Source organism: Lagopus muta, chromosome 1 (genome assembly GCF_023343835.1).
Source record: "Lagopus muta isolate bLagMut1 chromosome 1, bLagMut1 primary, whole genome shotgun sequence".
Lineage (NCBI taxonomy): Eukaryota > Metazoa > Chordata > Aves > Galliformes > Phasianidae > Lagopus > Lagopus muta.
The window spans coordinates 179,128,464-179,152,787 of NC_064433.1; the positions used below are offsets into that span (position 1 = coordinate 179,128,464).

Here is a 24,324-nt window from a genome sequence, read left to right on the forward strand (position 1 = left end):
GTATGGATCTTTATCAGGAAGAAATCTGTAAACTCTAACAGAATGTCACCCATCAAATACACTGCATACGTGAGAAAGCAAATGGGAAATAGAGGCACTGATAAACTTTTTCCGTGGCGTTAATTATTTTATAGGAGTTCTTCTTTGTGTCTGCTCTTACTAGACTCCTCTATAGCATGAGAACATTTGAATTAGTAGGTGTTTCCTTAAAAAAAACAGAAGCTACTTCACCTAGACTGCTTTCAGATAGTCGTAGTTAACCTTTAATTTTCTTTAATTAATGATTTTAAAATTTGTTTCTAATTAACAGATAAAAAGCTACTCATGAATTTGCTTTTAAGGCCAGGTATGTTCAAGGAGCACAACTTAGAAGCATTATTTACACCCTTTCTGAGAAATACGTGTTATTGTGGTTGCTTTCTGATCTGATTGAGCTAAAATGGAGTCCCATGCTTGATTAGGGAAATTTTTTGTGTGAATATAGACTATTTTCTGACTTACCTTGATGAGCAGACTATGTGAGTCTTATTATTTGAACAGGTGTTTAAGATGCAACTGTGTAAAAGGCTGCAGTTTATGCTTATCATTTTAACTGAAGAGTAAATAGGGAGGCATTAGATGAGAAATCCATTTATCAGGTGATCTTCGCTGTTCTAAAATCTGGTTTTATTTTGCAGGTGATGGAAGTTAAGGGACAAATGATTCATGTGCCAGAATCCAATTCAATTTTGTTTCTGGGGTCTCCCTGTGTGGACAAGCTGGATGAACTGATGGGCCGAGGCCTCCATCTGTCGGACATACCTATCCATGATGCTACTCGTGATGTTATATTGGTTGGGGAGCAAGCGAAGGCCCAAGATGGCTTGAAAAAAAGAATGGATAAACTGAAGGCTACGCTGGAACGCACACACCAAGCCCTGGAAGAGGAGAAAAAGAAAACAGTCGATCTCCTTATTTCTATTTTCCCTGAAGAAGTGGCTCAGCAGTTGTGGCAGGGACAGCAAGTTCAGGCCAGGAAGTTTGATGATGTCACCATGCTCTTCTCAGATATTGTTGGCTTCACAGCCATCTGTGCGCAGTGCACACCCATGCAAGTCATCAGCATGCTGAATGAACTCTACACACGGTTTGACCATCAGTGTGGATTCCTGGACATCTACAAGGTAAGAGCTGAAGTCCTAAGTTAGTAAAATCTAATGGAAACTAAGATGGGAAAACTCACCAGTATCTCCCCTCCAAAAGTGTGAAAGGCAATTATTTACATCACAGGAAAAAAGAAATCTGAAATTTGTTCATTGAAATCAAATACTTTAATGTTGAGCGGTCATCATGTTTACCTCATGGCAATGTATGTCCAACATTCCTTTTTTCCTATAGGGGTACACACCTCCTGTGTAATAGTCTGGCTTTCTTCAAGTGACACTTCAGTTATAGTGCAGTAAGGATGATGAAGACCTCAGTGATGTCCTTAGCTCCTGAAAAGCACTAGAGTATTCTCTGTTTCAGCAGAGCCTGAATGTTCTTTTGGTTTAGATTTAACCTTCCACTCAAGATTAGGAAGAGAACAGCAGCTGTCCATTCATACTAAATGGAATGAGTGTGAGATATCAGTGTTGTGCCCCGATCCTTTACAGCCCTGCAAAAAGGAATTGTCACACTGTTAGTCCTTGTTACAGACTGCAGCTCCTTCATTCTCTTGAGGGGATTTGGTTTCCAGGTATTTGAGAGAAAAAAAGAAGGGAGACAGAATTTAATAAGTATAGTTAAAATACTACCTGTGTAATTATCCTGTGAAATAGAAAATATGTTTTGTATATAGCGTACATTTTAATTTTGTGATAGGAAAAGCAGAACAAGTTTATTTTTATAACTATGAATACATCAAAGAAAAAATTCATAGTTTTAAAATTATATGTTGACTTTATTTTCCATCTGAGGCTTTCAAACTGAATCACCGGTTTTCCACTTGCATTAAATAGTTTTTGTTCATAGACTGTAGAGAGGAGGTCCTCACAGTACTGGCATTCCTTTAGTTTTTATCATCCAGTACTCTCTAACAGGCTTCCAAAAATATTAATTCTCTACTTAAATAATAATAGCTATTGTTGCTGCAAAGTTTTAATAACTACCATGGGTAGAAATGTATATTGCAAAGATATAAGTTGATATGACACTACCAAGATAAAACATCATGCTTTAAATTAGTTTTGAGCTCCTAGGCTACTGGTTACTGTTACTAATGCTCAGAAGCCAATGTCATGCTGTAGGAAGACTAGAAGACTAGAATGGAAGGTATCAACACTCATTTCTTCTTCTACCTTTTTTTTTTTTTTTTTCTGTGTGTGTGTGTGTTATAGCTAGAAAAGATGGGAAGTTTGATGTTGGTTCGTATTAGTCTGCTGTTACTGTGCTGGTTCTCAAGTCAGCTCTGACAACGAGACTCGAGGAGCTTCTGACCAACCATTAAAAGCTGTACCTTGTGACTCCATTTTGTATGCTCTGTAGGATATATAGATGTAGTCAGTGTTTTCCCAGAGCTTAATTTTAGTTATCTGTTCTGAGGCATTCAGGACATTCTTTTGTTAAAAACTGTGATTGCATAGCAATAGGAAATAAAGTATCTAATAACCTCTGATCTGTATGGATGGCAGGTTGGCAGAGTCCTCTGAAAACACTATGAAGGAATATTTTTACATTAGTTGTGAAGATTAGGCCATTTAGGCTGTGCATTACTGCCTTTCACTACTTTCTGGCACTTTAGATGGAAGAAGTTACTGCATAGCAACATTGTTCTGATCAGTTATGTAAGATGATGGCTGCTGAGATGGGCAAGATGAGATTTACACATCAAGTATGTGTACTCAAAAAAAAAAAAAGAAATTAAGACCTCCATGTAATGAGCAGAAGAATAAACAAAGCCTGTTTTTCTATGGAAGGTTGTCTTACACCTCAAACATTATTTATCCACTGTTACTGCCTTACGAAGAAGAACTGCTGGGTCTTCCTCAGATCCCTTCATCGCAGGTTTGCCTCCATCTCCCTGCTCCCTCATGCACCCTGAGCATCCCTACACCCCATCCCTGTCTTCAGGTTCTGTCCACAGTCTTGACCCCTACAAGTAAGGTAGCGTGTGCTTGTTTTGGAGCTGTGTGTGTGTGCTATGCTTGCTGGTTGTGGAGCTCAGAATGCCAGTGGGATCCTGTTGTTGCTGGGCTCACACGACAGCCAGTTCTGCAGCTGGGAACAATGTTCTGAATCTCTCACATTGATCCAGGCATGAATCTTCTCTCAACCTGCAGGATATGGGTCTTTGAAATCTCTTTTTTATTTTTCCCATTTATTTTTCTTTTCTTAATTAGGAGTCCAAAAAAGTTACAGTGGGATTAAGTGAATGCGACTCAATTAAGCATTACAAAAGGACAGAAAACTCAGCCACTGAGCCATCTTTCATTTCCTTAGAGAATCAGGTTTAAGATATAAACACAACTGCTTTTGAAAAAGCATTTGCATTTTAAAATAAATGTAACTTATGTGCTTGTATCTCTTCCTTTTTTTTTTTTTTTTTTCCAGATGGTATTTTTGAAACTAATTTTATTAATAGGGATGATCACCACCACCACAGCTACTATTTCAGAAGTTATTCTCAGGAAGTGAGTTTTAGATATATCATCACCAGTGTTTGTACTGACAGCCTACTTTTAAGACATAGTCCTGTAACAGAAATTTATCCTGAACATCAAAACACAACTGTTTTCAAATTTGCTTATGCTTCAGCAATGTGGAAAAAATAATTTGCAAAAATTATTGGTACATTACTTCTGAAGACCAAATTCATCATTCTATAAACAGAAAGTTAAGCAAAATTCATTAAATAAGCTTCATGCTGTAAATTATTCACCCAGCTTTACTGCTACATCATTACGAATTCAGAACCTCAGTGCTTCTAATTTTGGAGTCAAACAATGAATGTAATACTTTTCAGTTGTCTCGTACTATTTATTCAGGAATATTTACAGATAAATGGGGAATGCAACTGAAGAACAGAGATACTTGTATTTAACAAGTAGAACATGGAGGGCAAGCGTAATGAGCTGTTGGTACAGAAAAAGAAAGTCTTGAAGAGGGCTGAAGGAGGATGAATTAGACTTTTAAATTCCTTGGAAATGAAAGTACGTACCTGTAAGTGATGAGAAAGGGAAAGAGTATTCAGCAGGAGGATGCACAGGTACTAATGTCACAAGCGAATGATGGGCTCAGAAAATAAACTTCAAAGCAGTAGCATATGGAATAGATGCCAGAGATGGCAGATTACATTTCTACAGGCTTAGGGAGAACAAAGCAGTAACTGAGATGCATTGTGATATCAGCATGGGTGACAGTTCTAGCGATTTATGTTTTAGACTGAAATTTAGAAAGAATTTTCTTGCATGCAACTGATGAGAAGATGAATAGGGCACTTGTGAGGTAGTACAACCGATAGAGGATGCAAGAAAGCTGAGACCTGGCAATGCCTTTGGAAACTGGTGCTGTTCACTGTCTGAGCTAATCATATTTGTCTTGATACTGATGAGTGGGAGAGAAGAATGCTGTCCAGAAGGGAGTGCAAATCATAGCGATACGGATGCAATTCTGAAGACCAGAGCTGCTTTATAAGGTAGTGACTACAGACATGCAGATAGAAACACGGACTCCAGGAGAAGAAGCACTGAGATGGATATTAATAAATTTTGAAAGCAAATGATTAGGGTAAAACATATCCTGGTTGGCCTGACTGTGTTTTTGTTTTGACCCATTTTTATCTGTATCTGAATTCATGTTATTACGAGCCAAGAGCTGGGAAATGATGCTTTGGCTAAGCCATCTACTACTTAGATATTAGCTATTTAGATATGCTGCAGCCATAGCTAGCATTTAAAACTTAGTCTTGAAGACTGAAATCTTTCATGTTCAAGCTTCCTGCAGCCTCTGTTTCTCCCTCCGAGTAATGTCTTTAATACAGGATCATTTAACCTATTTTTGTTGTTCAGTTGTTTTTTTTTTTTGCCTGGATGGGCCTTATCAGCTCTTTTCCCCTTGTTAGCTTTCTGAAAAGACCCCTTTTCCCTCCCTTGTCTTTTATTGCATAAGGATACAAGATGCTGTGGTAGTTTCTTTGGCCATACATTCTTTGCTGTGACACAGAGTCTCTCACTCCCTTATGAAGTCTGGGCCAAGATGGGACACCTATGTTTTGGGGGAAACTCAGAAGCGCTGTAGGATTATGTTTAAAAATGAACAAAGAAAAACCTACAGAAGATTCCTGTTTGTCTGAAATTGTGCTACAGATCTGCTATATTCTCACCAGAGAGCTCCCAGATACTTAAAGACTTCCTATTTCTTTAAGCCTGTATCTTGCTTCAGCCTTGTGGAGGATTCACATTTTTTGTGTTTAGGGAGATGTGCAAATGAAGCAAACATACATTCAGGCTCCAAAACAGTTACTCTTTATGTACATACAGACCTGTACAAAGCACTAAAACATGAGTACATGTTCTCCTGCTCTAGGCAATTAATCACCCAAGAATTCTCTAAAGAATCCAGGGCTTCTGCTTCTGTATATGATTTCTTCTTCATGAATACCATGCTTCTATAGGTTTACTTCTGTCTTTTCTTTTTTTCTACTTCCTTCTTCCATTATTGTCTTGCCTGAGAAGTGCACATTTATGTGTCTCATTCCATATCTTTCATGTTGTCTGGGAGCATTGAGCCTATGTCCAACCTGCAGGTTGTGGGAGTGCTTCCCAAGACCTCAGTTTGATTGTGAATCCTGGCTACCTCCTGACTTTTTGTTTGGGTACGACACAGAAGTTTATTCTTCTTTAGTGCTCCCTTCTCCATACCAAAAAGAAAGTCCAGTTATAGTGGCTGAAAAAGACTTCTGTCCAAGAGCATACCTCGTTGCAGCACGCAGGGCTCCCTGATGCTAGGTTTTTTTTAAAAACATCATTCATACTTGAGCACTTTGTTTGCTTGTGTCATGTTTTTCCCTTTTAGTCTCCCTGAAAGACTGGAGAATATTGATTTCACGTTCCATCAGTCTAAGATATTTCCATTTCAAAGACCAGCATTGTCTCAGGTCTAGAGCATACTACCAGAGGTAGCTGCAATAAACTAAGACCTTGCCTGAGGACAAGGCTTGTCACATTGAACTTAAGCGTGCTTCTTCTGTGAAACTTATTTATTTTAATGTGTGCTTATTTTATTAGACAGCTCTTTACTTTGACTTTGCAAATACCTCACATAAGGCAGAATGCTAACCAGATTCTATTCATCATAAACATTCAATGTGATTTTTACTGTTTGACTCTGACCAACAAAAGAGTTAAATTGTTTATATACTATGACTTACATTTTCCATGACTGATGTGTGCAAACCTGATGTTGGCCTAATGTAAACTGTAAGTCTTCTAGCATGTCTCTATTATAACTAATGAGGAAAAAACAACTTTTAAAATGCTGGGTATTAGTTCTACACAGCAGGAACTGTTTGTCTGTTTTCCTTTAATAAGAAAAACAGCACACTGAATAAATGTGTAGATGAAAGAATGGATACTGAAAGATTATTTTTAAGATGCTAAGTAGATGCTGTAGAAAGAAGTTGGAATAAAACTCTTGTAAAATGCACGTGAATTTGCAAGCATGTGGCGTCATTAAACTCGCTAAAAATAAAATGCCTTCAGGTCTGGTAAGAACAATTGCTTCATAATTAGGCTCTAGGGAAGGAGTGGGGATTTGTAGTAAGATACTTAGCTTTACCAGAGATTTCTGAACTTCGTTGATACTTGGAATTCACTTCTCATGTGGGAGGGGATTTCCATACACTAAACTATTTCTGAAAGCAGAATTCAGCATCATAAAAGCATTGCAGGGTTACCTTGAAGATGAAGCACAATTGTTCATTGCTTGGGAGTTAATTTTTGAAGTTCAGAGCAGAAAATAAGAGATTCAAACACTGAGATTGAAACTAAATGAGATTATTCCCAAATCCTATTTTTAAATTGCTGAAAGCTTAAAAAAATTAAACAATAAAAAAAATTCCTTTTTAAAGTATCCCAAAGAATTGATGGATTTATAAGTAATGCTGTATCCAACATGTAGAATTCATTTCTGGAAAAAAAGCCAAAAGCCAAAATGACTAACAACTAAAACCAGCCCTAAGTACTTTAAGCTAATCAACATTTTTAAACTTTACAGCATCTCATGATTCAACTGTATTTCAAAGCTTTTCTGTGCAATGATATAGAGGATACTTGAAAATACAAATAGGACTAAACTTTAATTTCAGTTCACACAACATAAAGAAAACGAGTTTTGGATACTTGGAAAAAGATAAGTGTTCTACCTTTAATATATAAACATAAAAAAGTAGGTCTGGAAATTGCCTCAGGGTCACAGAATCACATTTTCACAGAATGCTTGAGGTTTGAAGGGACCTCTGGCCCAAGCCCTGTTCAAGCAGGGACACCTGGAGCAGCATCCTCGGGACCACATCCCCAGGACCACATCCACATTGCTTCTGGGAGATTTCCAAGGATGAAACTCCACAGCCTTTGGGCAGCCTGTGCCAGCCCTCCATCACTTGCACAGCACAGAAATGTTTTCTGGTGTTCAGAAGGAACTTGTCATGTTCCAGTTTGTGCCTATTGAATCTTGTCATGGCAGTGGGCACCACTAAGCAGAGCCTGGCTCCATCCTCTTTGCTCTCTCCCTTCAGGTATTAATAGACACTGAAGAGATTCTACTGAGCCTCCTCTTCTCCCAGCTGAGCACTCACAGCTCCAGCCTCTTCACTCAGTAAATTAAGTGAAGATGTTGAGATATGAGTCCTCCTGTAGGGTAGAAAAATGGTGTTTCCAGACTTCACGATAGAGTAAATCGTGCCATGGACATTTTTTTTCTTTTCATTGACTGTAGAAAATTTATAATTGAATAGCTTAAATTAGAGGCTTTATTCTGTGTCACTGAAGCAGGGTATTATTCTCATCCCGAATTACAATATTGTGAAGTTATTAGTGATTTGCAGAGATGTATTCAGAAGGAGATGGGTAGAAGAAATTACAGGAGATTTCAATATCGTCTTGAGGTAGAATACAGATATTAAATAAATTGCTGCCTATAGTGAGTACTGAGACTACTGACAATATAAATGGAGATATCTCCCTATTCTTCAGTCTTTGTCCTATACCAATTAAGAAGGTATTTTATTTGTGGCTGAATTAGAAGTAATGGACAGTAATAATGGTGTTCAAATGACAATTTTAGAGTACCATGTTCCATATACCTTAGCTTTTCCCTAAGTCTTCAGCTGTACGACTTAGGGCGGAAAACAGATGAAAGAAAACCCAGTGGGAGGTAGTAATTACTTTGAATGTTTTTTATAGAGTCAAATGCAAGAATTTCTTCTTAAGGTTGAATTTTGCTGTATTCCTTTAGGCAAAAAATATTTTAGCTTTAATAAAATACATTGTTTTGAGGTATTTTGTGCTTCAGTTTTGCAGTTGGAAAGAAATATAGCTAAAAAGGATAACACATGCAGTACCTGAGAACACTTCCCATCTTCCACTTCCAGGTGCATTCCTATCGTGAATCCTGGCACCATGCTGAAAAGAGACTTAAGAAACAACCTCCTTATATATTTATGTAATCCCATGGGAATGCAGCCTAAGTGTGCAGAAAGCAAGGGTGTGCTCCAATAAGTACAGGAGCAGAAGTGTGCACGGAGCTTAATCTGACTAAGAGACAGCCAGGAACATATCATGACTTTTCAGATTTCTATATTGAGAAATTACTTTCAGGTCTTCAAAACAGATTAATAAGCTTAAAGTCTTTTTTTTTTTTTTTTTTTTTTTTTAATGTAATCATAGGAATCAATTAAGCTTCCTATTCTCCAATAAATTCTGTTCCAAGCCTAGATTCTAGATTTATCTTTGAGTGCAAAGGAGCCTAAAGTATGGATCATATGAAGGTTTTCCAATTGTTCATCTATCTTTCTAGGGATTAGCTTTGTTACCACTTATTTATCTTTATTTCTAGGTACCAGCTTTATTGAAAGCCTGTTCAGTTTCCCAAAACTTGACCTGTTCTACTTCTAAAATTCAGCCTTCCATGGCCTTCCATGTTTCATTTTCTCTTCTTCCTCTTCCCATGGTCTTGTTAGAACCTTCTCTTACATGATTCTGGGACAGAGAATATGAAAATATGCTATTAGCAGGAAATAATTGTTCATCTAGACTCACAGTAAATAAAGTAAAAGTACAGTATTACAGGATGAGCATGAAACTTTTTTCATACGGGGTTCATCTTTTTCTTTGTGAGGTGGTTAGCACAGCAACTGCTAGAATTTCCATTTCTGTCCATTCAATATAAACAGAACTGGGAATGAATATCTCGTAAGAACCACATTATAGATGTCTTTGGTTAGATGAGCCAAACTCACCGGATAGTCTCCACCTTATATACTTGTAGCCTATGTGCTAGGTATGTTGCTTCTTTCTTTTCATATAATTTGAGGTTGTGGCTATTTAATCATGTGATATTCTTTAGTATCATGCCATATTCCTTAATGCATGGAGTGTATTTTGATTGATTAAAATGAGGTTTACTACATTTTAATTTCTGTCATGTAATCAGCATAAATCCAGAATTACTTCTTTCCTAATTTCACTGCTTTATGTCGTATTGGTACTGGAGTAATTCCCATCACCACCAAGCATTGTGCTGTCCCTCAATAAGGTGCCTTAGATTACTGATTAGTTCAAGGCCTGACTTTCTATGAGTTTTGCAAATGGAAATGATGATCTCTGTTCAAAGAGCTCTGTACTGCATAGTCCCATGGCGACAGGCAGTAATGTCTGGGATTGACTAAGAGGCAATGGAGTATTCAAGGGTATTAATTTTAGTTAAGAAGAGAAATATAAACAACATTGCATCAACCAAGGAGACTGAGGTGTCAGTTTCACTCACAGTCATTAAAGGAAGATATAGGCTGACATTCTGGCAGGCACTCACCTGCTGGTCTCCTCCCCCCCCTCCCCTCCCTTCCTCTTCTCTTTTCCTTCCCTCCACTCCCCTTCCCAGGAGGTTACAAACCAGAAAATAGAAGAAAACCCAGCAGATTTCATTATTGCCATTTTAAAAAATATTTTACCATTACTATATTGACTCTTTGAGCAGTTTATATGTTACATCATGAAGATAACAGAAAGTGGTAATAATTTTCACCTTCATTTTTTTCCATTGCAATTTGTATAGCAAATTTTTCAGTCTGAAATTAAAATATACAGTAAAAGGGGGAAAAAGCAGTGGCAACTATAACCTCAATTATCTAAATGCCAGGGTGCCACATCCAAATGTGGGAACTTGAAGAACTACAAAAGGCCCTTAGAATAGCTACTTATGAAATGTCAGTACATTTGGCAGACTTCTTTTTAGCCTTTCATTTTGAGATTTATTGCCTGAAATACAAGGATTATGTACTTTATGGATGCACCTTGAACAATGTGCCTTTATGTGGGGGGAGAGTGGAAATATGCCTGGAAGAGAAGTGAAATGACAAGTCAATATTTTAAGATGGAATATTATCTATCCTCTTTTATGTGGAGAGAAAAATCACACGCAAACCAGCAGAATTTTGTTGTTGTTGTTGTTGAGAAAAGTCAAAGGAGGAAGGGGAAGAGAATGAAATTACAATCATCCAGGCCATTATCTCTTTCCATGCTGCTTATTTACGTATTTTCATTCTGAAACTCCTAAAGAAGAAACTTTATCATAGCAACTGCTGTTTGTCATTATTTCACTGTTACACAGTGAGACTTTACAGAATATCTCCCAGCAGTAAGAGACTTTCCAGCCATTGGCTGACTGTTCATAAGTGATAAACAGTTTAGAAGTAAGCTACCCTTCAGCCAAAGATAGTATATATGCTTTAAATGCTGTGGAGTAGAGAGAAGCTGTTCAATATTTCAAGTTTACCACCAACTTAAGGTTGCTGTGATTCTGAACACATACTTAAAAAGAAAGAAATACTTTTGGTGATTAACAGAAACAGATGAGACAGCAGGATTTGATTTATGTAGGAACTTAACTGAATTTGAAAAAATATCTATTATTCTATAGGTGGAGAATGAGAAATTGAGGACTGAAAGGGCTGAGGAATACCTATGTTTATTCTGTTTGAACCTGGCATATTCTCAAATACCTTGTGGCCCTGGGTCTAAGATTAGGGAAGACCATAACGCTCCTGGATGACCTCTTACACAGGTCTTTTTTCTCATTACCAATATCAAAGTAAGAGGAAGCAAGTGGGAAAAATGAGCAAGCTCTTGCCTTAGTGGGTGTTGGTGGACATTTTCTGTGATATTTTAAGGAATACTTTGAGTTGAGTGGACTGGTTCTGCTCCAGTCAGCATAAGTACTACCTAAAGATGAAAGCTAGATTGAGTTTTCAGACCATCTAGTGAGGTATTGACTGTCATCCACTAGAAAAAAAATAGTTTGCTGTAAATATACCTCAAGTTTCAAAGTCAGCAGGTGGATAGAGATATACAGATACAGTGATAGGACAAAGAAGGAATGGTTTTAAACAAAGAGAAGGGAGATTTAGATTAGACGTTAGGAAGAAATTCTTTACTCAAAGATCAATGAGACACTGGCACAGGCTGCTCATAGAGATATCCAGGTGTATCCTGTAGATTTTCATTCTTTGTTGAGCAGTAATCTTTTTTTGCCATTGTCTTGTGAGAAAAAAAAAAGTATTTTATTTCTGTGCATACACACACACACACATTATATATATATATGTTTATATATATATATATATAAAGAAGATACAGAATGTCCCTTGATTGGATTTGGCTTGAGAAGTGCTGCAATAGCAGTTAATTTTGTGTCAGTGGAACAGGCAACTTGAAATAAGATCACTGATACAACCTGCATTTCAGGCTTTTATTTCTGGATGACACTTTGAATTAAAGACAGTACTTAACTCTGTTTACCTATAAAAGTGAAAGAAAGCCAACTTTTTATTTCCAATTTATTTATGTATTTATTTTTGCTAAAGTCAGTTTAACAGTCTGTAGAGACACTGGAACAGATTACTTTAGGGCAAAGAGGCACTAAATATCATAATCTTTGTGAGTGAGATAATAAATACCTGCACAGCCTATTGAGTGTTTAGGAGATAGGAACAATAGTACACATGTACTTTTAGGGAATATAATGGATCTATAATGGACAAACTGCAAAAGTAAATGTGCTTCATGAAGCAAAGCAGGTTATGTTTTTAATTTTAATGCCCATTCTTTTGTGGAAATTTAGTTTTAATCTTTTAATCTTACTCAATAAGTTTTCTTGATGCATTAGTTAACCCATAAGAAACGAACACACACGCATTGAACTTTCAGCTCTATACATAAAAGATCGACAACCACCACTCTGCTGTAACAGTTTTACCCCAAATTATCTATTATGCTTTTACAGGAAACCTACTGAGTTATGCAAGGCAACAACCACAGCCATTTCTCCTACCAGGTGCTTCTTTCAGTGGATTTAATTTTTGCCATTACTGTAGGAATTTAAGATCATGATGGTAACAAATTCTGTTTAATGATCATTTGTACATTTTTATGGGCATTTTCTTTCCAAATTGTGCTAGTAAGTTTCCTTAGAGTGTTAGGGTTCCTGAATATTTTAGATGAAAATCTTATACTTGCCATTACAAGTTTCACTTACAAAATGATCTTTTCCCCTCCACTGTGAACATAATATTGTGAAATGAAGTGTGACACTCCAGTTCCTTCATTACTTATAGTAGTTCATATGAGGAATTCCTTGTGCATATTCATTTATTTATGAGGAAGAGTGCTGCACATTCTGTTCTGAACTGCCACTGAATTAGCACCCCAGTGTTATACCAGGGGGACATCATTCCAGTTTTTCAGTTAAGTAGCAGAGCAGAAACTGTAGCTCCTTGTACTTAGAAGAAACCTGCTGGTGTTGCTCCAGAGGTAGTTTAACCTCTGTTCTCCAGTTACCATACTTCAGATATTATATTCTGTCTTCTGGGCTTCTCTTCCGTCTGGAAATCATATTCCAACTAAAATCCATTCAAATTAAGAGTAAGTAAGTGACTGCAGGACAATTACTGTAGAGCTCAACCTCTATAAAAAGTACTGTTCATGCCTGTAGTAGACATACTGTATCTGCAGGGAGTCTTACTTATTGTCACTCTACAGTGTTTAGCAGTCTGAGGATATTTATCAAGAAACAGATTCTGAATTGTAGAGTACATACAACTACATCAATTAATTATGAACATTAATCTTTGGTTTGCTGTGGGCCTGACTGAAAATCTTTTGGACGTTTTCAAAAAATTTTCAAGGAATTACAGAAAGAGTTAGAGAAGGCTTTTGTGTAGCTGTGTAAGTAGCTGTGATGATTCCTGGCTTCTTTTATTGTTAATTGAACATAAAAATTAGATATCATATTTTTATAAATTGAAATAATTTTGACATCTTAATTCAACCTTCTTTCTTTTCTGTTTGAGCTATATATTAGTCCCCAGCTAATGAAAAACTCAGTGAAACAGACACAAGTGAGCCTAAATCAGCAATAATTGAAGAACAGATAACAGTAGGTCAGAATGTCAGTTAATGGCTAGAAATTCTTCCTTCTGTAGCTGAAAACTTTTGACCATCTGTTCATCGTCAGCTCACAAGAAACCCCAAGTCACTGCTGTGTATCCTCCTGTACAATCACCAGGAAATCCTAAAGAGTTGAGCTTGGCAATGGGCTAGTAACAGCTTCTTCATGTCTGATGGTGGGAGGCATTTGCTCATGCTGCTGTTCTAGATTCCTGCTCTGGATATGTTTACATATAATGCTTACTTTTTGAGGCAATTACTTTATTTCTGTTTCTCTGCACTGAAAATTAATCTAAGAAGGTCCACTATTGGCAGAGTCCATGCAGAAAGAAGAATCATCTGTATTTTTTTGTTGAATAACTCCTTGCTCAATATCTTCTCTCTTCTCATGCCAACTTTTGATGAAGCTTTTTTCTGCCATTCCTCTAGTGTTGGGTGCAGGGTGAAAGCCAAGTTGGATTAGCAAGAAGCCTTGAGGGCTTAGTCTGCTTGGGCATGTGTTAATGGGCTTTGTGCAGAATATGATGCAGATGTGAGCGTAGGCAGACTAGAAATCACAATGCTGTCAATAAAACTGCAAAACTCAAGGGCTTCAGTGCTGCCTTCAACCAGAGCCAGAGGGCTTTCGTAATTTCTTTTGCTCCTGCTTCCTCCTGAGAGACAGCTTTCTTTAAAGAAAATAAAGGATGAGAGATAAAGAAGTCCTGTCTGAAAAGACCAGAGGGAACCGCCTGCTGCACTTGATGCCTGAAGGCAGGGAGTTCACTCTCAGCCTGTGCTGAAGAGAGAGAGGCAACGTTTCTCATTTGAAAATAACAGAGACAGATGCAGTCAAAAGTCTGTAGCAGTAACATCTATTTTTAAATTCTCCCCTATACCAGGACGAGCTGCCTCCTAATGAGCAGTCATAGACTCTTCACTGTTTTTTATGGTGACATTTTGCTTCTTCTAATTCTCTTCTTAATGTACTTTTCTAGCAGAGCAGATAATAATTATGAATTATAATCATGTAGAACTGCTCTTACCAAACAGCAAACTCAACCAAGATAGTGCCAAAGCTGCAAGCAATTTCTCATTTACGATAATAGAGTTTTCTTCATTACTGCTGTGGGAAAATGTCATATCTCAGCTGATGGCATACATTGTTTTAGATGTAGTGATCTTCTTTGGTTGTAATATTGACAAACCGCTGTGCCATCACATGTCAGATTTTGACTGCACCTGTTTGCAAACTCAAGTTAATTATGCTCTGCTGTCTATCTGCTTATTTTATGGATGTTTTGCTCACATGTTTTTAAGCAATGCTATTTAATTGCAGATAACTAATGGTAGTTATCTCTTCTCATTATCTTACTTTAACATTTGATTTGTCTGATTGCTGCAGGTGGAAACAATAGGTGATGCGTACTGCGTCGCAGCAGGGCTCCACAAGAAAAGCCTTAGCCACGCTAAAGCCATTGCCTTGATGGCACTTAAGATGATGGAGCTATCAGAAGAGGTTCTCACTCCAGATGGGAGCCCTATTAAGGTAAATCATTTGCTCTTTCTTCTCAGTTCATCAGTGGTACATCGGCCTGATTAACTCCACTATATTCTGTCAGTAGAAGTCTACTGCAAGAATTAAAAATTACTGCAAGATATGACTTTATATATTTCAGTGGTCCCCATCAACATTCGTGCCTAGTTTTTTAAGCACAGCGCATAACTTAACATCCACATAATGCACATTTTGCTGTGTGTGGGGGTCTGCTTTGTGTTAGCTGTCACTTTGTTATATGCATTGAAAGTCTATTTGTGGCACTAGGTGCACTGCTAGAGACTTCCAGTTCAGTTAGTGTGAGAAGGAGATGATTCACATGCTCCAGGACTGTGCCATGCTGCAAGCTAACACACAGAATGGCATTTAAAAAATTCATTTCAGAAGTAGGCTCCAGAACTTCAGCTCTGCTATAGATGCACTCGGATAGTTCTGCGGCTCTAAGGGGCACATCTTTTTTTCCAAAAAGTTGTTGACCTGAATACAATTGTGTGGGGACTGCTTGCTCTTGGTGACACTGTTCTTCCTTCCCACGCACCACCAGTTCTTTTTCCTAGACTGGTACAGGAGGCAGCAGGAGGTGGAAAGCGTGTCCTTTTGTACTTTTTTGAAGGTTCTCTCTGCCATTCTGCATCTTCTGATCTTACAACAACCTTGTAGCCACTGGCACGTGACGTGGATAACATTTAGGTACGAAGTGGAAATTCAGCAGGAAACAAAGTCCGTGGGGATAGATACATGTCTTTCCTATGCAAGGCTCAGTTTACATATTGCCTTCATTTTACTCACTCCTGGTTTTGGTTAAATTGTTCTTTTTATTTTCAAAGAAAATGGGGAGATTATTTAGAACAATTATTCAACTCTGTCTAAAGCCAATAACAAAAGTCATATGTAGCTAGATGAGAAGGCTGGACAGAGTTCCCATAGGATTTACATCTTGGTTGAATTACACTTTGCAAACTGTGATTCCTTATATGTGCTAAAAAGGGAGGCTTGAAAACATGGATTATTATTTTTTTTTCTCTTTTTCTGGGAGGGGATTGTGTTATGAATTTCTAAAACAACTCTTTGGTTTTAAAACCTGTCAGAAAATAAATGGTTTTGAAAAAATAATAAATCTGTGATGATCCTTGAGTAGTGAAATTATATATTCTTGAGTTCAAACTCATCTCTATTAAATGATACCTTGAATTATATTTCTTGAAGTCTTTGTATGTGGTGAATCAAGAGAGATTTAATCCAGATGTGTTGCCATGCCCAAGAAGGAGAGCATGGACAGCTAATCTAAAAACTCCAGGAAATACAGCAACACAATATTCAAATGAAAATATAAGGATGAAATATTTGTATTTTTTGGTACTCATGCTTCTCATGAAATTTTTCTTTAAAATTGTGAAATATTTATTTATTTACCATAAAATGGCCACTTATTTAAAAGCCTAACTTTCCATGAGAGTACCTTGGATTATGGATACTGAAGAATAATTTTGTAAAAGCTTCACAAAGTCTTTTATTGAACTCAGAATTAGAATTAGAAGACAAATATTTTCTGAAGATACCAGAAGATGTTTTTGGTTTTCAGTTTTGATTCAGAACTGTTTCAGATTGGTGTTCACTTACACCCTACAAAATAGTTTTTCCAGGTTGTTTTTTAAGTTCTCTATTTTTCCAGTGAATATAGATGATCAATGCAGTCTAGCTTCACCGTCACATGCTGGAGATCTGCCTTCCAGATCCTTTCTATCTTTATACTCTATAAATAATTCTTGCAATCATAGGGAAATTTTAAATGTTTGTTTTACTCTTAAAGTCACAGTGAATGTTTTCATTACTACATTATTTTTTTTAAGAAAAATTCTTCATCATTTCAGTGACTTCGTAAGAAAACCTATAATAGAAAGACCATAAAGACAATGCATGAGAAAGATGCTTGTAAAGAAGAAAATGCTAGGAATAACTGCATATATTCAAAAAGTCCTAATGAGTTTCCTTTTGAATTCAGAAGAAAAACTGTCAGTTTGTTATAACTTATATTGAAAATAGAGGTGCTGAGAAGGTCCTCAGTGGATGTTAATTATCCTGTTTTCAGTTTTAAGTGTGACTTCAAGGCAGGAGGACCAGTGATACCAACCAGAGTGACAAAAAGCCTTACACAGTTATTGTTGCCTTTGTACTGAGACTGCTAATTTACGCTTAAGAAAGTATATAGAGGCATAGAATCATAAAATAACCTCAGGTGGAAGGAAACCACAAGGAAGATTGAATCCAATTTCTGGCTCCACATAGGACCACCTAGAATTCAAATGCAACATCTGAGACATTATCCGAATGCTGTTGAATTCCAGTGTTGATCTGATTTTAAGGATTCATCTCTGCTGTGTATATACCCTGTAAAACTATAGGAATAAGGGCTTTTACAGAAGTCAGCTCTAATTTGTCCTAGTTTATGTATCTGCATGGGGGTGAGGTGAATCACACCCTCAAAATGTGTTTTTTTTTTTTCAGTTGTCTGTATGGGAATTTTGTAGACCTAACCTAAATTTGGGTATTTACATTGTAAGCTTCTTCACTGTCAGATGAACCCTCCTACAAATGGCAAAGAATGCGTAGTTTTCTTAGTAGTTATGTCAGTTATCATTGCAGCTAAATGTGGATGCATTACTCCTAAATGAAATTGGCATGATTAACTTCCAGCCAATGCTGCGTAGCATGGAGTGATCTCTTTTTTTTATTAGTTTCTTATGTACAAAGCTTTGAAGGTGCTCATCGTGCCACAGATTTTTACTAACAAATACATCACGTACATCATCCACCTGAAGTTTACAGATCCCCTACATGTTTATAAAAATGGATTCGGCTCCATGCCATTAATAAGAGTCTAATTGTTTCATATCCTTTGCTATAAGGCATTTCCACAAAAATATTTCATATATTCATGAACATTAGTTACGAAGTACACTGTGCAAACTAGAAGATGTGAAGTGGCGTGACTTCTCAATGAGGAACTGTAATGTATTGTAATGTGGTTACTTTGAACTGGTCCTGTTGGTGTGCGTGACAAAACAAGCACAGTATTTTGACCATGTTTTCACTCTAATTCTTATCAGAAATTTGTATTACGAATTTACATTCCTTGAGTTTGCCAAATGTGTTGAATACAGAATGCTAAAAGCAGCTTTTGTTTTCTCAGGTTGAATATCCTATATCAGTGTTTGGGTGTTGGAGAGCTTGAAATCAGAGAGCAGTTATCCTCATACCCAAACCTTTTTTTGCCAGGATCAGCTGTGGCCTTCATTCCTCTGAGACAAGTCTTCAAAACATAATTCCTAAATATAAGAGTCCCTCTGATCTCAGGAGTAAACAACAGTGTTGTGCTTCCTCCCCCTAGAATCTGGCTTACAAGCATTGATTGAATAAGAGGAAATTATTCCCAGCCACTTTATATAATAAATGACACCACAGTGACTTGAACTTTGATTTCTGTTAACTGGCTGACTGTTACCACATGGTTACTCTGTTTTGAAAGCGTCTTCGAAAAAGAAGCAAACATGCTTACATCTCCTTGGTGTTTGCAGTGGATTTCTCTTCCAGAGACATAGTCTTATTGAAGCTATTGCAGATCGGCACTGGAAATAGAGTTCAGAAATTACTGCCAGCTTTGTAGGGTGCGATTGGCAGTGACACACACTGAAGATGGTTCTTTATTGCAGAAGGCAATGTCTTTTAGGCAGACTTAAGTTACACATGTTTCTGGGTTGTCTTGCTTGCAGAGATTTCAGCTCTAGGGAAACCCAACTGCAATTATGATATGCAGTGCTTTTTATTTGACGATTACTCAATTAGACATCTCTGACTTCATGATTATAGTTTATGGAATACATATATTTTCTAAATTACTTTGATGAATATATTTTGTTGTCATCTCGGGACTGAATTCAAATGTTTGCTTTTTGTACTGCTTGAAGTGATCATCCCTGTGATAGCAGCTTATTGACATCTTCCTGAGTGACACTGACAACCTCAGAAATAGACTCAGAAAGTCAGGGAGAAAAAGTAAATGATGGAATGAAAAAGACTATACTACATAAGTGGGAATTAAGGATAGGATTTTTAGTATTAGCAGGCAATCAAATGAAAGTTATTGTCTGGATTTACAGTTATCAGTATTCATTCTGCACGTCCTGAAGAGCCTGCTCCTTAGAGCGATACCTAGACTACCTGACTAGAAAGCAGTGATGGACCTCAGGATGGTGGCAAGGTGCATGAGGCATGTCTGTTTTATATCCCTGGTCTCACCCTGTGGATCAGAGCGCATGGCATGCTGCTGAGGGCACTGTAGTGTGCAGCTGCCAAAGGCAGAAGAAATGCTTACCAGAATGGAGACCCTGTGCCTGCACTCCTTATAGCAACTCCAATGAAATGTGATTTGCACAGTAATGAAAAATCTTGACAGAAAGAGCGGGCTATATTATAGCAGTCTGCACAAGTCCTGTTGTCAGTGCTGTAGCAGTCTCCTCTTTCTGAAATAAATATTTGTAACAGAAAATGGACTGATTGCTCTCATGTAAGCAATGGAAGCTCCAGGTCCCTGTACAATATTTTCTTACTTCTATTTGAGGCAAAATCCCATTAATTTAAGGGCCTTAGTAAAAGGAAGGGCTTTTGGCTCACACACTACGTGTAGAACTGGTTATATACCCTTTCAGCAAAATGCTTTTTAGTCAGGAAGCTCTGATTTGATTTTGCTTCTGTGCCACTAATTAAACGTAGTGCCCTATGACTGTAGTTTGAAAATATTGATTTAAAATTGCCTTCTGCATTTAAGTGAGCATTACTTGAATGTTCAATATTTATCATACTCTATCTCTTTAGATAAAGTGGAAGTATATTAATTTTAATAGCTAGAGATGATGCTGTAAGAAGAATTCTCCAGAGCGTAGACCTTTAGAAGTAAAGGTCACAAAATGTATCTCATTTAATGTGTTTAAACCCATAATATATTATCAGAGGCATCCCTTTTTAAGTACTGCCCAATTATTCAGGCAGTTTGCATCCCGAAGGCAAGAAAGGCTTCCTTTGCAGTTTGTTGTTAAACGGTCTGGGCTGGCAGAACATACCTGGTTTTGGCTAATGATGTTTTCCCGAGGGGTTATTCTCAAAGACTGTCAGCTTCTTTTTTCAGTGCATGAAGGTGGTCATAGCGAGGTCATGAACAGATACAGAACTGGGAACACACTGAGGACAAATGAATGGTTTACATGAAGCTGCTGAAATTAACTGCAGTTATGTAGATTTGTTGTGCACAGGTATTTCTGTCTAAAACATGAAGAAGATTAGGCCTTATCATGGTAATTCATACATGTTTTGGAAGATGTTCCACTGCAGCTCAAAAATGTCATGCATCCTTCAAAGTTTTGTTAACAATACTGGGAGAACTAGGCCTGTAAACACTTCAGTCAGAAAACTCAGTTTTCTGTTTTCTTACCTGCTAGTGATGACATAATCCAAGTAGAGTAGTTCAGGAGGTTTTCCAGCTGAAATTGGTTTCAACTGGATTAATTAACTTTCAGGTAAGGTAGATGAGACCCTATATTCAGTTGGGATTACAGGGCACGTAGACTGGTCCTTGGCATAATGCTTTGTTATCAAGATACGGTGCTTGATGTATTTGCAGCTTGTAACTTTCAAATGTGCATTATCAAACCTGTTTTCTTATTGGATTTATGAGCTGCACTCAAACAATGCAGGCTGGTACTAATGCTCTCAACACAAAGCCTGTCTTTTATCTATCAGCCAGCGAAGGAAAGGCAGCACAGCTGAGGGAGCATTTCATATCAAGGGTGGGATTAACCTCATCTAATTTTGAATTCTGGCAGCATAGGCAAATGCATCAAAACTTGTTACTCTTACTCTGTAAATGGAGAAAATATAGCTATTTTATTCTGTGTTCATCTGACATACTTTCAGTGGTTACTTCATAATAAAATATTTGAATGAATATTTGTCAGATAAGCGTGACAAATACCCTTACCTCTGAGAGCTAATGAGATTGCAGGAGTATGGATAATGCCAGAGAAGGGAGCTGAACTGACACGTTTCAAATCTTGTTTGGTCACGGGCTTCCCATTCACATTTTAGATGATATCAGGCCTTCTATATTTTAGCTTCCTGTATGGACAGAGCAGGTGACTGTTTTACAAGTGAAACATTTCTGCAGCAAGCCTAAGCCATCAGACTTTACAGCCATACCGCTGCATTAGTTCTGGTGTGTTGTCTAATTAAATACCCGTTCATGATGACTAGAACAGTGAAAGTCTGATTCTTATCAGCCTCTAATCTTTGCATGCTAAGTGGTAAATATTAATAAGCGTGAGGTGTGGCTCTGAGTAAGCATACTGAAGAGGAAAAAAGGCTCTGTGTGTTGTAATGGCTCATGTCCATGGTGAGACATGACACATGGTAATGGGCAATGAATCTTAGTGCCTGTAGCTTCTTCTGCCTACTCCTTAATTATCCCCTCTTGCATTATGGTAATAAGGCAGTTGGGCTTGAACACAAGTCGAATGAAAATGCTGTGGTTTGCTTGAATGCATGTTTTTTATTAGTTTCTAAACAAAGCAGCCATTCCCAAACGTAATGTGAAGGAGAGTACATCAGTAGATGTTATCCGTGTAGTCCTTTTCAGTGTGTCTTGCCTTGTTTTAATTTAGACTGTGGCATGTGAGCGTTATAGCAACGCAGTGGTCCTCGCCAAATGTGCATCTTTATGTAAGCAGTAACAGGCTGTCTGTTTTGTTTTAAGTTGTTGAAAGGATGACTGCTGATGCAGGCGTTCCCATCAGCAGTGTGAGGAGCTGTGCTTGCGGTGATGCTTCTAGCTCCGTCTGCTGTCTCCTAGCAACTTTGCCTTGTACCCAATGCCTGAATCAGCCCTGGGGAGGAATAGAATGCCCCACTTCAGGATGGATAACTGCAAATAAGAAATTTGATTGTGTTAAAAGAAAAAAATCCCAAACAGTTCCACAAAATAAAGACATTAATTCAGAGAGATTTTGACAAAAAATTGGTGAACAAGTCCACACAATGGTGTTTAGTTTGACAGGCTTACCAACATCTGGGCAGTGTGACTCCTTTGGTTGTCCTTCAGAGCTGCATGTCTCAAGGAAAATCTTGGTGCTTTTTCTTGAGAGAGTGCTTGAGAGATGGTGATCCAAAGTCAGTTCCTCGGACTTGAGGAGCGTTCCTGATGCCATACCTGCCTTTGGAAAAGCAAAGTGAGAGGAGCAGATCTGAATTACAGCACATCTCTGTAGGCTTCTGGGAAATTGTAGGTTTTGTTAGGCTGCCTTAAGGGAAAATTCAAACCTTCCTCGGCCCTCCAATCATTTTTACTCAAGTGCTTCCTTTTGTCTGATTTAATAATAATCTTTATCATTATTACTAAAGCCACACCCACTATTTTCAACTTTTATTCTTTGGAAGGGATTTTATCATGTTGGTCTGGAAATGTTGTTAGCTGTTTATTCTGGGAAAAGGGATGTTGTCCAGAGGGTTGGTTATTGTTTCAGATAGCATGCATTTCTTGTTTTCATTGGATACCAGAGTGAAATCCTGGTAGCTGGTAAAGGTAGGCTTCCAAAGCTTCCAGGGTTTGATCCTGCACAACATGAGGATCTGCCTGCTGTGCATAAAATCGCAGGGTACAGAAGCTTGATATTAGCATTGGCAACAAGATGTAAGCCCAAATTTAATTAATTAGAAGGCTATGAATATGCTCTTCTTCTGACTGCTGGGAGGAAGAGACCTGAAAGATGAGTGGTGATTAGTGATGAGCTAATTAATAATGCGATGATTGCTGGAAGAAGATTTGTCTTTGGACTTGGGCATTCTTCTCAAGCGATGCTTTCTCTGACAGTGTTCTCCCAGGAGAATGGGAGAGCAGAAAGCAGAAAGCCTTATTCTGTCTACTCTTGTCTCCATGGCAAAAATAAATCACACTTGTAAAAGCCAGGGTGTGTACCCGGGGCACTGTGTGGACTTTTCCATTGTTTATTAATTCAGAGTGACTACTACATTTTCACAATTCTTTCTTATTCACAGAATTTGGGTTTAACCCATGTGTTTCTGTAATTCAGTGATATGGCCTGTTTGCTAAGGCAGACAGAACCTTGCTTTGATGGCTGTTTGTAGCTCATAATTTTGTCCCAGTGCCTCACAAGGAGCAGATAATTTCTTCACCTGCACCTCTTAATGTAAGTGCATACACATGGAATATTGGTGATGGTTTCAAGACTTAGTTCCTACATGAGATTTGTGGCCACAGGATGTGCAGCTGGACTGTGGGGTTAGGTTTAAGGTCACTGCTCTGATTCTCACGGTTTAGCACTCATTTCAGATACAAATGCCTCTAAGTAATATTCCAGATGTCTGGCTAGTGGTAGTTAGGAATTTCCCATGGAAAACACTTTTTAGATGCAAACACTGAATTACCAAAATCAAAAACTGCTGTAGCAGTGCCTGGACTGATTCTCGTAAGACAAGTTTACCACATTTTGGTGAATTTCTGATTGGAGACATTTTCTCTCAAGAAGCATTAGGAGGTCATTGGCTGTGGCAGCCACTTGGATGAAAAGAAAAGAAAAGAAAAGAAAAGAAAAGAAAAGAAAAGAAAAGAAAAGAAAAGAAAAGAAAAGAAAAGAAAAGAAAAGAAAAGAAAAGAAAAGAAAAGAAAAGAAAAGAAAAAGAATTAAAACAGTAAATAATTGAAATTTTGCCCTTTGGGAAAGAAAAAGAAGAAAAAGAATTAAAAGAAAAAGACAAAGAAGAATCAGAAGAATCAGAAAAAAAAGGAAAGAGAAAAGGAAAAGAAAAAGGAAAAGAAGAAAAAGGAGAAGCATTCTTGGCTATTTAGGATGAAAGACATCCTATGAAAAACCATTTTGCCCCTTGGCTTGGGCTGGGAGGGCACTTTGCACATCTACTGAAATTGCCTGTTCTCATTCTGATTTGCTGCTGTGGAGAGTTTCCATGCTGAAGCATTTCTACTTCTATTCTTATTACTGCCATTAACTCTTCAATGCTTTATTAGACAGAAGCAAACAAACAAAT

At 37.6% G+C, this 24,324-nt stretch overlaps 1 protein-coding gene across 1 annotated transcript in view; it reads left to right on the forward strand.

Moving 5' to 3' along the window:
- GUCY1A2 (guanylate cyclase 1 soluble subunit alpha 2) overlaps positions 1–24,324 on the forward strand; it is a 148,860-nt gene that overhangs the window by 78,175 nt on the left and 46,361 nt on the right. Inside the window, exons 5-6 of the mRNA XM_048935281.1 lie at positions 678–1,163; positions 15,064–15,207. Coding sequence (XP_048791238.1) covers positions 678–1,163; positions 15,064–15,207 — 630 coding nt within the window. The remainder of the gene's footprint in view (positions 1–677; positions 1,164–15,063; positions 15,208–24,324) is intronic.